This window comes from Clupea harengus, chromosome 23 (assembly GCF_900700415.2).
Source record: "Clupea harengus chromosome 23, Ch_v2.0.2, whole genome shotgun sequence".
NCBI lineage: Eukaryota > Metazoa > Chordata > Actinopteri > Clupeiformes > Clupeidae > Clupea > Clupea harengus.
The window spans coordinates 11444775-11457946 of NC_045174.1; the positions used below are offsets into that span (position 1 = coordinate 11444775).

The 13172-nt window shown below is 45.4% G+C and overlaps 2 protein-coding genes across 5 annotated transcripts in view; one reads left to right on the top strand and one right to left on the bottom strand.

Moving 5' to 3' along the window:
- tecpr1a (tectonin beta-propeller repeat containing 1a) overlaps nucleotides 1-10233 on the top strand; it is an 18427-nt gene extending 8194 nt beyond the window's left edge. For 2 of the 4 annotated variants that reach the window (XM_031560885.2, XM_031560886.2), the window contains 16 exons: nucleotides 191-336; nucleotides 485-538; nucleotides 1142-1297; nucleotides 1579-1728; nucleotides 2150-2307; nucleotides 3377-3504; nucleotides 3757-3859; nucleotides 4273-4369; nucleotides 4694-4773; nucleotides 4954-5010; nucleotides 5584-5758; nucleotides 6340-6475; nucleotides 6758-6850; nucleotides 7004-7110; nucleotides 7409-7528; nucleotides 7972-10233. In XM_031560885.2, the coding sequence (XP_031416745.1) occupies nucleotides 191-336; nucleotides 485-538; nucleotides 1142-1297; nucleotides 1579-1728; nucleotides 2150-2307; nucleotides 3377-3504; nucleotides 3757-3859; nucleotides 4273-4369; nucleotides 4694-4773; nucleotides 4954-5010; nucleotides 5584-5758; nucleotides 6340-6475; nucleotides 6758-6850; nucleotides 7004-7110; nucleotides 7409-7528; nucleotides 7972-8169 (1958 nt within the window). In that variant the 3' untranslated portion in view covers nucleotides 8170-10233. The remainder of the gene's footprint in view (nucleotides 1-190; nucleotides 337-484; nucleotides 539-1141; nucleotides 1298-1578; nucleotides 1729-2149; nucleotides 2308-3376; nucleotides 3505-3756; nucleotides 3860-4272; nucleotides 4370-4693; nucleotides 4774-4953; nucleotides 5011-5583; nucleotides 5759-6339; nucleotides 6476-6757; nucleotides 6851-7003; nucleotides 7111-7408; nucleotides 7529-7971) is intronic. The other 2 variants (XM_031560887.2, XM_012838881.3) reach the window with 1 other exon arrangement.
- Nucleotides 10084-12415, bottom strand: bhlha15 (basic helix-loop-helix family, member a15). Its single transcript, XM_012838880.3, has 2 exons — nucleotides 12073-12415; nucleotides 10084-11398 (listed from the first exon to the last, which is right to left on the bottom strand). Exon 2 carries the CDS (start codon nucleotides 11342-11344, stop codon nucleotides 10754-10756), a length of 591 nt encoding a protein of 196 aa, XP_012694334.1. The 5' UTR covers nucleotides 11345-11398; nucleotides 12073-12415; the 3' UTR covers nucleotides 10084-10753.
- Between the last annotated feature and the right edge of the window lie 757 nt (nucleotides 12416-13172).

Consider the following 13172-nt stretch of genomic DNA (forward strand, 5'->3'; position numbering starts at 1 on the left):
CAATTTCGTGTTGAAAATATTTCCCATCAGTTTGTGTGTTGGAAAGTTTTTATTTACCCCAACATTTCTCAGCAAGTCGTTGAATAAAGCAGACATAGCTTTGATAGAGGATAGAGGCATGTTCCTTAATTTCACAGATGAAGCTGAAGATGAAGGACCCATGACCATGCAACATGTTTGTCTCCCTAAGGCATGGCTTCATCGGCGCAGTCCATGTCCTTGTCCATCACCCCTGCTCAGTCAGCTGCATGGCGCAAGCAGATCTTTGAGCAGCTCAGCGAGCGGTCCAAGAGGGAGATGGAGAACTTCAGACACTACGAGCAGGCCATCGAACAGGTACCGTGGCCGGGTGAAGTTACTGCTGCAGACTGGATCCTTCATGGCAGGATGTCTGACTTGCAGAGACCCTTTCCATAGTGTGACTAATTCATCTCCTCTTCTTTTCTCCTCCACTCGCTGCTTGTCTCGTTTGTAATGTCGGTAGAATGTTAGTGCTCCTTCAGAGGACGTTGGAGAAGCACTGAGTCACAGAAAAGGAGTAAGGATGTAGCTGAGTTAGCGATATTAGCACTCCAGATGTGTTTGACCTAATCTCTATCTGCACATTTTTTTCTCTCTCTTTCTCTCTCTATGTAGTGCAAAATCAGTATGACACAAAACAATTAAATTAAAAGCATGGTGTATATACTGTATTCTAGGTTCAGAAAGGCGTGTGAGATGTTGTTCTTTACAATCCATAGCATTGCCTCGCATGCAGATAGAGATGCGGTGAAACGTTTTAGAGTATGTCTCAAAAGTTTGATTCGTGCAGTGGCAGAGGTAATGTGGTAGAATATGAACAATAGATGTTTACAGGAAGAATGTATGCTGTAATTAGTCTAGATTTTTGCTGTAATTAGTCTAGATTTGTGGTGTATTTAGTCATGCTTGACCGTAGAAACAGGTGGTTCTCAAACTTCATAACAGTATCAGTAGCTAGAGGTGAGCGACACCTGCTCACCCATGGGACTTTCTTCCACGTTTCTCTTCTCATCTCTTTATTCTCTCTCTCTCTCTCTCTCTTTGTCTCTCTCTCTCTGTCTCTCTCTCTCTCTCTCTCTTGCTCTCTATCCTTCTCTCCTTCTATCCTTCTCTCCCCTAGTCGGTGTGGGTGAAGAAGGGTGCCATGCAGTGGTGGAGAGACTGGAAGCCTCCTAAGTGGGTGGACGTGCGCTTCGCACTGGAGCAGTTCTCCGGTGTCGAGGGCAACAAAGACGGCATCCTTTTCATATACTACACCTTTAACGAGGAGAAGAAGGTGACCACAGCTGCCCAATCTCATCTACTTCAAATAGATGGAAAATTGGATTAGATGAATAATGTGTATATAAATGCAAATGTGTATACCATACTACAATTTTAATGAGGAGAAGGAGAACAGAGAGGCGTAACTGTAACGGGAGATAAAATGTTTATGGTGAACAGGGGTCAAAAGGAACATTTGATACAAGGAGTAAAAGAACATACATTTTGAAAGAGGTCCCATTTTGTCCCCTATACTCTGAAACTGCCATTCACTATATTCAATTCTTTCCTCAGTATCTCCATGCGTTTGTGAATGAGGTGACCATCCTGGTGCCCGTCTTGAATGACACCAAGCACACCTTTGCCATCTACACGGCTGAGAGGACCAAGCAAAGGTGGCCCATCCGCCTGGCAGCGCCAACCGAGCTGGAGATGCATGACTGGGTACTGGATGCCCACCTCACCTACAGCACTGGGGGACTAGACCACTGGATCAGAACAGGGCCATACCTTGTGTTCAGAAATGGTGTTGTGTGTTTGTGTGTGTGTGTATACACATACTGTATAGATAGATATAGATATAGATATATATGTGTGTGTGTATGTGTGTGTGGTGGACAGGGAAAGTCATGCAGCAAGAGAGATGCAACAGTTCACTCTACTGGCCTAATTTTTTACCCTAATTTTCCCATATTGCCTTTAATGGGAGAAATACATGATAACATGATTCCTTCATCTGTGGGCTTTGTAAAATCAGTTATGTAAACCATGCCCCAGAGTTATCAAGTGAAAATGTTATCTTTTTTAGTTACATAAATGCATGTTAAATGTGAGTTAAATATGTTCGTATGTCTGTCTGTGGCAGCTGGCTCTTCTCAGTGTGTCGTGCTGCGACTCGCGAGGGATCCATGGTCCACCCTCCAAGCAGGCCATCTGGTCCCTGACCTGCAAGGGGGACATCTTCGTCAGTGAGCCCACGCCAGAGCTGGAGGCATCACTCTATCCCACACCCTGTGATCAGATGTAAGACAGTCTTCATCCTTTTATAATACATAGCAATACACGCACATTTTTAAATTAATTAATCGCGATTAATCGCAATTAAAAGTTTGTTTTTCTTCTTAAGACTAAATCTTATAAATAAACAAGTAATCACTTCAGACAGCGTGTATTTTAGAAACTGTTGTTTAATTGTATTTTTTTTTAAAACACAATGGTGCCCCTCGACGGTAAATCGTAAGAATTTCCTCTGAAGCAATTCGAATCACCTCAATCAGCCCACTGTCCTCAACTATGTTGATGGGCCGACAGTCACGGGCAACCCAAATGGTAACCTTTTCACGGACTGGTCTAGTTATTTTCCTAGAGAAGTCATGGAGTGTGGGTTGGCGATCATCTAACCTGGGACTGCTTTCTATTGGGTGCTTTGCATTAAGGTGGTAACTTCAAGACGAGCTGCTTCTGTGATAGCTAAATTCAGCTTGACAAATGCTACATACAACTTTAGTTTTGTCGATTGTTCCGTCATTTTGACTCTTAAACAGAGACTTTCCGCCCAACAATCCCTCAGCTCTCTCCATCTTCAACTACCTCAGTGGTTCTCAAACTTTTTCTGTCATTCCCCACTTTGAACAAGGGGGGCTATTCAAGCCCCACCTGTCCCTCATCGCTCCCATAAAATGGTAGGCCAAGCCCCCTACTTACGGGCTACATAGTCTGGCCTGATGTAATTTCCCAATCCTCTCCCCACCTCTTCTCCGCCTCGCTTCCTGTCATAACTTCATGTCCTATCCAAATAAAGGCATTAAAAAAAAAGTTTTTTTAAGTTGTGTTAATTGCGTTAAAATATTTTATCGCGTTAATCGCGGCCGCATTAATCGCATAGATTAACGCGTTAACGCTGACAGCCCTAGTTGTAATATATAATGATATATAGAATTCACACTTTTATGTGTTTAGTTTCTTGTTTTCTTTATGGAGTGGTTTATTTTTATGATCTATTAGTGATTTATATAAAATACTAGCATATTCAAATATTAGTTGTTAATATGTTTGTTTCATGACTGAGGGTTCTTCCCCGCTGCCCCCGCAGGTTCTGGCGTCAGGTGGGGGGTCACCTCCGCATCATCGAGTGCAACAGCCTGGGCGTGGTCTGGGGTGTCGGCTACGATCACACAGCCTGGGTCTACACCGGCGGCTACGGAGGCGGATTCTTCCAGGGTAACATCCCTCTCTCTCTCTCTCTCTCTCTCTCCCTCTCTATCTCTCTCTTTCTCTTTCTCTCTCTCTCTCTCTCTTTTTCTCTCTTTCTCTCTCTCTCTCTCTCTCTCTCCCTCTCTATCTCTCTCTTTCTTTCTCTTTCTCTCTCTCTCTCTCTCTCAGCCCATTACTCTTATGGTGTGCTGCTTATGCTTGTCAGTGTAGAAGTGATGTGCCAAAGCCAATGTAATTTAGATTGGATGTCCCCTGCAGGGCTCGCCAGCAGCACAGATAACATCTATACGCAGACGGATGTCAAGAGTGTCTACATCTACGAGAACCAGCGATGGAACCCGGTCACCGGATACGCTAACAAGTACAGTGGCGTCACTATTAGCACTCAGCACTAGGTTCAGCTCCGTGGAGTCTGCTTTAGATACCACTTGGACACCTAAGAATTCCAACGCAGAGATTAAGTCGGCCATACTAGTGTAGATGTCATTAGAAATTCAGTGGCAAGATGTTCTGAACGAGTCTGCTAAATTCTTGCCTAATTTCATGACAGAATTGTATGAAACATCTATCAAAATTTAAGTATACTTACTGAAAGCATACATGTTATCAATAAAAGCATATGTATTAAACATGTTATCTTTTTAATGATTTAAAAGAAGGTTCAAATGGAATAAGATATAATATGGGTTCAACATTGAAGAAGCTTGGACAACAGATTATCAGGTTGGTGTGGTATTTTTTTAAAGCAGCTGTAATGTTTGTTGTGTCCACCAGGGGTCTCCCTACTGACCGTTACATGTGGAGTGATGCCTCAGGCCTGCACGAGTGCACCAAGGCCAACACCAAGCCCCCCTCCCCACACTGGACCTGGGTGAGTGGCCCTCTTCACCCACTTCAGACTGAGCCCACAAACACACACACACTCTAGAACAGGATGGACTAGATTATATACTTACATTTGTAGAGCTGAGGTTAATTTGTCTTATCCGGTCAGTCAGTATGCTAGTTCTACCCTTCGAGTCGCCTCTTACTCTGTCTTAATACATTTCAGATGAGATTACAAGGAATGTGTCTCATGAATCTGAAGTATGGAAACGAGAATTGAATTAACTGTCTGTTGTTTGAGTCTCCTTGGTAATACTGTATACTTCAGTGATCATGTTATCCTTCCAATGGCTGCCCCTCTTTTTTGCAGGTGAGTGACTGGGCTATTGACTACAGTGTCTCAGGAGGGACAGACAGAGAGGGCTGGCAGTATGCTGCAGATTTCCCAGCGTATGTACTGCAGCTTTAGACCCATTTTTATTTGTATTTCTGTAATGTTAGATCATTGGACTGTGACATGTTAGTGTTGGTGTTTGGCCAAAGCGAGCTGGTTATTCTTTAGTGGTATAAAAAAAAGGCTGTGTGTAATTGCCTTGTGAACACTGAGTGAGTGGATGTTTGCTTATCCAGGTCATACCATGGGCACAAAACCTTGAAGGACTTTGTGCGCCGGAGGCGCTGGGCCAGGTAGGTCTCTTTCTCTCTATCTCTTTCTCTCTCTCTCTCACACACACACACACACACACACACACACACACACACACACACACACACACACACACACACACAAACATACACAGTCTCTCTTTCTCTCTGTATCTCTCACACATTCAGGCACGCACCGACACACTCTCTCTGTCTCTCTCTCTTAAACACAGACACACACATACACATGTTCTTTCTCTGTCACACCCACTTAGACCCTTTTGCTGTCTCTCACACACACACACACACACACACACACATTCACAGGCTCTCTTTCTCCCACTCTCTGACTCTCCAATAAACAGTCATTTTCTTTGCTTTTTCACTCTTCCTGTTGATCTCTGTATGTGATATGAATCTGCCATGTTCCAGCTAAACACACACTTGCTGGCACCCCCACTGTGTATATACACAGCATAGACACACACACACACACACACACACACACACACACACACACACACACACACACACACACACACACACACACACACACACATCATCATACAGTACCAGCTCTATTTACCCAGCTCAACCAACCCTGCTCTCCAACAGGAAGTGTAAACTGGCTACCACGGGCCCCTGGCTGGAAGTCCCGCCCATCGCCCTGAGTGACATCACCATCCTCCCGTGTGGCGCTCAGAGCACACATGAGCAGGTGCCCCTCTGGGCCATCAGCAACAAGGGGGACGTCCTGTGCCGTCTGGGGGTCACCACACAGACCCCTGCCGTAAGTCACTCGCACCATTTACTGCCTGTGGTGACGCCTGCTGAAACATCCATGTCTGGAAGAGTAGAATGTTTAGCCCTTTAGACGTGCATGATGTTAATTGTCATTGTCACACACATTGTTAATTTATCAGTTCTGTAATGTTAAAGACAGACTCTGCGATTCTGGCGAAAGGTTGTCGATATTTGAGTTCAACAACTAATCAAACTACACCCATCCCTTCCATGCTCCTGAACCAGATGTATTGAAGGAGTTTTTGATGAATGTTGTGAATGCGTGGACTGACTGTCACTGTAAGGAAATGGTGGTGTCTCTTGCCATGTCTCTGGTCTCTTCCTCTTCTTGCATTTGTTTCTTATCTTTCACCCTTCCTCTAGTTCTCACTCTCCTCTTCCTGCTCTCTCTCTCTCTCTCTCTCTCTCTCTCTCTCTCTCTCTCTCTGTCTCTCTCTTTTCTCAGCCTTCTCTCTTCCAAACCTCTCTGTGATCACTATCGCTGGTAGATGAGAGAGAGATGACACAGTCACGTAAGGGGTTAGTTGTGTAACTCTGGTGTCTTTGTGGCTGATCTGGGCCCTGTAGGGAACCTCCTGGCTGCACGTCGGCACGGACCAGCCCTTCAAGTCCATCTCCATCGGCACCGTTCACCAGGTCTGGGCCATCGCCCGTGACGGCTCCACCTTCTACCGAGGCTCTGTGTCCGCTCAGAACCCCGCAGGTCAGAACCCGAGCACGGTTCTACACTTCTGGAGTTTTAGCCGTGGATGATGGTTCACAGGCTTTTGCAGTGTCTTCTGGTTTTAAACAGATAACAAGATAAACATTGACAAGATAATGAGATATGAGAATTAAACGATGACACAATATCTTAGCTCCTATTGTTTATGTAATAGAAGCTGTGTTTCCTCGTCCTACTCTAGTATTGGAGCAGAAATGGTGAATGAAAATAATCTGTAAGTACACTGGTGTACAGATATCATGTTTACCTGTGTACCTTCAGGGGACTGCTGGTACCACATTCCTCCCCCGGCCAAACAGAAACTCAAGCAGGTCTCTGTCGGCAGGACGTCCGTTTACACCGTTGATGAGAACGGTACACTTCCTCATTCAGCTTTTTTTTCCTTCTTCTTTCTTTTTTTTTCTTGTGAGAGTTTTTTGAAGCCTTATGCTCTACCATTCTCATTCTCTTAGCTGTGCCCCAACGATATAACATGTGCTTATTAAAGTCGCTTGTGTCTCTGCTCAGGAAACCTGTGGTACAGACACGGCGTGACCCCCAGCTACCCTCAGGGCTCCACATGGGAGCACATCTCCAACAACGTGCGCAAAGTCTCCCTGGGGCCACTGGACCAGGTCAGGAGCCTCTCACACCTCAGGGGGTCGTTAATGGGGAAAGAAGCAGTCTTACCTGTTAAAACCAGGTCTACTTTCAGAATTTATCATTCAATAGGAGTGAGTGGGGGGGGGGGGTGCATACGCCTCGGAGATGTCTCGAATTGTCATGACATCTTGAAATGTCTTTCCCTCAGTGTTTGTCATTCGTTTTTACTTGTTGACATTTAATGTGATGTATAACGTGGTTTATGCTAGACATTACTTGTGGAAGAATTATGGTCCGTGGCTCCTAAACATCTTTTGCTGTGTTTCTCAGGTGTGGATCATCGCAGACAAAGTGCAGGGGAGTCACAGCCTGAGCTGTGGGACGGTGTGCCGGCGGCTGGGTGTGCAGCCAATGGAGCCCAAAGGCCAGTCGTGGGACTACGGCATCGGGGTGAGAACTGGCAGCCAATTTGCATTAAGTCAACTGAGCTCTTCCCAGTAACTGTCTGCGTCAGGGATTACTGGTTGCCTTCTAGTGCCCTTGTAGATGGTTATGGAAGGTGGTTAGCTTTTGACGCAACACATTTTCACCACCAACTAGGTGTCGGCCCCCGGGGAGTGAGAAGGAAGGAAGCTTTTTCCTCTTTAGTTAACCTTGTCACTACTGCGTTGATTCAAAGCAAGCTTAAAAATAATACAATAAACGAGTCCAACCCCGCCGTCATCCAGCAGACACAGACGCATATGTACACACTGAAACGGCAGGCTTTCATGCCTCATTGGTGTAAGGGTTCAGGTAACTATGCACACACTTCTGTGTCCTGTGCAGACACGTGCACGTTCCCTGAGGGACTCAACTCAGGATCTTCCACTCACTCTGTCTCTATCCCACAGGGGGGTTGGGACCACATCACCGTGAGGGCCAACTCCACAGAGGCCCCCCGGATCAGCATGGCGGCGGCAGCGGTGGCGGCGCCGCCACACGACGGCCTCGCCCAACAGACACCCCCGCGCAGCCCCCTGCCCCCGCGAAGCCCCCTACCCACCCGCAGCCAGGAGACCGAAATCAACGGCGACGCCATCGGCTGCTAAGACCCCTCGCAGACAGCAGAAAGCCCATCTCCTCCACACACCACTGTAGCTGTACCCAACCCTGTCAATGTTGACCAACACACCTCTACTATCCATTCCCTGGAGCATACCAACACATGGCAGGGGGGGGTTCATCTCTGAGTTGAAGCCAACCATTTGTGATTGCCACTACATGATTTAAGTCCAGCATAGATGGCCACTACACGATTTAAGTCCAACTTAAATGGATGGCTGCTATTATTTATACCACATTAGACATATGTTTTGGACACAAATACACATATAAACACTTGGTTTTTATAAGGTGCTGGAAAACGATACTTTTGAAAACGATATTTTCTCACCAACACATGCATTCCTCCTGGCGTTTTCTCACTTGCTTGATGTAGTCAGGCGACTTCCACTATCCCCTCTCCATTTCAGATCAGCTACTTCCAGTACCTTGTGTTCCTGCAGACTGATCACTTGATGGTTTCACCCGTGTTTCGTTAGTAGTTGGTCTTATATTGATACAGTGTTTATTTCACGTGAATGTGGTTTTGTGAGCATTTTCTGTTGTGTTGGTTTGTTTTGTCTGTTTAGTAATATGGGGCCATGCAATGCGAGACATGCTAACAGTATGACTGAGTTGTATAGAGAGATCAGTCTTAGGCTTACAGTTGATAAGGTTAGGATCAACACCTCACCAACCAGTCTGTCTGTCTGTGTGACTGAAGGAAGCGTTACATTATTGTTTATTCAGTGGCTGTATCTTTGTTGTGGCTACAAGGGCATTTCTGTTTTCAGTCAGGTTATTTAATGTGTAAAGAATTACTGCCTTTACCAAATGCAGTTCAAACCCAGTTTCAAAGGTGTAAGGCTTGAAACTTTAGGTGATGTAGACAGTTTTTGTTTGAGGCTTGCAGTGGCTCTCATGTACAGCCTTTCTTTGTGTCATGGCCACTGATGTCTGCCTCCTTTGCTTCCCTGTTACTGACAGACATGTCTGTCTCTCTCTCTCTCTTTCTGTAGCCTTAGCAACGTGACTTGCACTCGCTGTCAGCAGAATTTTTAGATATTTATCTTCATGCTGTGGGTTGAAGACGTTTTGAAAGGGTGCAGTTATCCATTAACAGCAGTTGAAATTGTGGCACACCTCTGGGCATGTGTGAAATTAATTTTGTAACAAGGCACCTGACCCTGTTGGGTATTTGAGCAAAGGATGTGAAATATGTTCTTTTAATTGATAATGTGCAGTGTGTAATGTGCAAAATCTACAAGACAGTGTAAACCATTACTCCACTCAGGAATTATTTAGACTTCCTCAAAATGAAAACGTTTTGCTGATTTAAAAGACTCGATTTGATTGTATTAGGACCAGAAACAAAATGGTAGCACAAATGCTTGTAAAGGGTTATAAAAGGATCCATGTATTTTTTGGTATAAGTGTTTTATTATTTGAATATTAGTTGGATTGATAGCCAAACAAAAAGTCGAGTCATTGTATTGGAGGATGTTCTTTTGAGTACTGTATAAAGGGAAGCCTCTGTAAAACTGTGAAATGTGGAAAAAATGAAGCATTTTCTGAGCTGCATGATGGCAGGTTGGGGCATTATCTGGCATTACTGCTGTAATTATTGAATCCTGGCTTTTTCTTCTGTGAATATGTGCGTGTAAAGCCAAAAGAACTGAATGACTCAACTTTGGAAGGAAAGCAAAGTATATTAGTTGGCACTCGGCGTGATAAAGCTACGTCATCCACTGGACAAGACAGAGTAGTGCTATGACCATAGCCAGCTAGCTATGCTAGCCATCCACATTTCTCCCTTTCACACAAGGGAGGCATTAGCACCATGTTTTGTGAATCTGTCCACATTCCAAGCTAAACGTGATATTGTATGCATTTGTGATTGTAGAGGACATGTCATAGTTCTCTTTGGTTTTATTCTTAATTTATTCCTTTTAAAATAACAAAGTGGGACAAGGATGTTGTACCGTAGTTAACCCTAGAGTACAGTGTACTCGTGAAAAAAAAAAAAAGACGTGCATGGTTTGTCCTCTCAATAAATGAGTGTTATCAATCTGCTTCGCTTTGAACAATGTAATGTTCTATCCTGTTTAACCAGTCAACAGAGAGGGTGAATCCACAGCGGTAAATGAGCGGTTGTTTTACTGTATCTGTTTCCATCCTGTCAGCTCTGTGTTAGCATGTTTGCTAAAGTGTAATGTTTCAGTGTGTGAGAATGGTGAAGTTTGTGCAGTACAGTACATCATGGACCAGTCTTAGTGGTTACTTATAACCTGTTTGGAGAGTCTGTCCTCCTACACCACACTCTTTACCCATCAGTTCATCAGTTGGGGGCAGAGCTGGAGGCTCAAGCTTTTTATGGCCTTTTGCCCCCCTTATCAAGACTTCAAAAGTTCCTGATCAAAAAGGCTGAGAAGTCTTTAGCTAGGTGGGAGGGCGAGGAGTCACACCGAAGTTCTCACCAGAGTTCAGAGTCTAGAGACCAGGAACTGCCTTGTCCAGTCCGTTTCTGAAGCATCCCTGTCCTCTCTGCTTACCAGACCCCCCGTTCCCCCCAACCGCCCCCCTGGGGTCCTGCTAGCTCCCCTTATTGAAGCTGTGGATCTGAGACAGGTATTTGGACAGGCTCTCCTCGTCCTCATCCTCGAGGTGCTCCTGGCAACACTGGAGGAGGCGCGCGGCGCTGGCCTCGTCCGGGCACTCGGAGCCGGGCCTGCAGCCGCCCGACATGCCCAGGATGATGGTGGTCAGGGCCTTGATGTAGTTCTTGGCCAGCGTGAGCGTCTCGATCTTGGAGAGCTTCTTGTCGGTGCGTACGTGCGGGACGGCCTCGCGCAGGGCCTGGAAGGCGTTGTTGAGCTTGTGCATGCGCTGGCGCTCCCGCTCGTTGCTCTCCAGGCGGCGCACGTTGCGCTCCTTGCCACTGCCGTGCGGCCGCCGGCGCCTGGTGCCCACCCTGGCACCCACCCTGGCACCGCCACCCATGCCCGTGCTCTCGCCGCTGGCTCTGCGCGCTGCCCGGCGGGCCCTCCAGGAGCCCTCCAGCTGCACGGAAGCCTCGGAGCCCTCATGCTCGCTGGACCCCGGTTCTGTCTCCAGGTGGAGGTCCGGGTCTGACCCGCTCCAGGCCTGTTGGCTGCGCTTGCTCCCCTTCCCTTTGGACTTCATCCCACACCGGTGTGCAGCCACAGGTCAGCTCAAGATTCGGAGGGAAGGGCCACACTAGAGGAAGTGCCAATCAGTGAAACAATTAAGACTTCAAATTTCAAGTTCACCCTTACAAATTACCATTTTCTATGATATTTAAAGTTTCTTCGACAGCGGTTAATACAATTTATTGTCCAATAAGATTCTTAGGAATTCCTTGTGATTATGATCATTCCTTTCTCAACAAACACTTCAGCTCTACACACCATTCAGACAGAAAAGCAACATTCATTGCATTCATTATATGCACTGCATGTGTATATGGTTAAAATGTTCTTGTCTAAAAAGCATTTTACACTCGGAGCGTCTCTGCACCTGACACGCTGGCTGGACATTGTTATCGCGGTTGATGGGGAACGAGCGTTAGTACAGGGCTTCCTAATCTAACAACACACGGGGCATGATAACATTTTCAAGGTTAACCCTTCTAAAAACATCGAGCCAGGTTAAGGGACTGAGAATCTAATAAGCAATTAAGCTACTGCATACCCAATTCTTTCCCCAAACCTCACCAAGTGGACTGGAACTTTTAGTCAAAATCATCAGCATGTTTACATTTTGACCTAAAATTATATGAATTAGTCATACACACAGGGTCATAGTTAGACTTTTCGCCTACAAGGTATTGTATGAAGTATGGATATGATACGCGATAAAGTTTCAAGAACATTGAATTAAGATCACCTTACCTTATAAAATATGCGTGTTTAATGATCAGAGATGAGAAGCCCAGGAGATGTGCTGACTGTTAGTGATTTTCAAAGTTTGCTATGCGCGGAGCACAAGACGAGGCATTCCCAGAATGAAACGGTAACTGTTACAAATGCAGCTACCTGTTGCTGCTTGATGTACACGTCGCCCTTGCTTAGCCAATGAGATGGAGATTCAGAGTCAACTGAACTCACTTGCGCGTAAGGGACTTACGCAAATATCGAAACGACAGTTCAGGCACAGTCAGTGGGCTCTGTCAGCCACGCGACAAAACACGGCGACGATCAGTGACATCATGTTGACCATGAAGTTAACGAATATTATAAGGCAATTGCAACTGGGTCAGTCGGAGGAACATCAAATTGGACTGTCTGCATAGCATAGTTTGTGTTTTTGCCAGTAATACAATGAAGCGTTACAGTTTTATCGTTTACATAATTAGTTTACAATTGTGGAGCTTAATTATTTGTAGCTTCTACCGTGGTAACAGTACCGTGGTCATTCGTGGTGACAAGTGTTCCAACAATTATACATCGAGTTCTAAGTATACTGATATTGATATTTTCTAATTAAATGGGTAACTAAAATGTGGTCCTATACCGAGAGTCCCATAGTTAAGAAATATAAACTAAAGAGGACACTGAAAATATATAAGGGTACACACAATTCTCTACTCACACTGACCTACTTTGTCTGCAGACATGACATGGAATGAAAGCCTTCAGGAGACATGTCAAGAAGAGCTGAAAGACTATACTAATTTGTGGGGAGAGGTGTCTGCCCATCTTTTGAACTGGCCCTTGTTGGGGAAAACAACCCTCAACTGCATAATCTGCTGACATAGGGAACTTTACCACCTTGATGACTTTGCTCAGTTTCACAAACTCAGAAAAGTTTGGCAGCATTTGGAGGAATTCCCATCTACGTTTTTCACCACACATTATAAGAGTCCTATTCCAGTTTCGCCCTGAACGGCCTTTACACACACACACACACACACACACACACACACACACACACACACATATATTAAGGGTCAATGAGATCAGCAACACACATTGGATTGACAGGAGTGTCG

Coding starts and splice junctions, on each gene's coding strand:
- bhlha15 (XM_012838880.3), bottom strand. CDS start 11,344: ATGAAGTCCAAAGGGAAGGGGAGCAAGCGCAGCCAACAGGCCTGGAGC.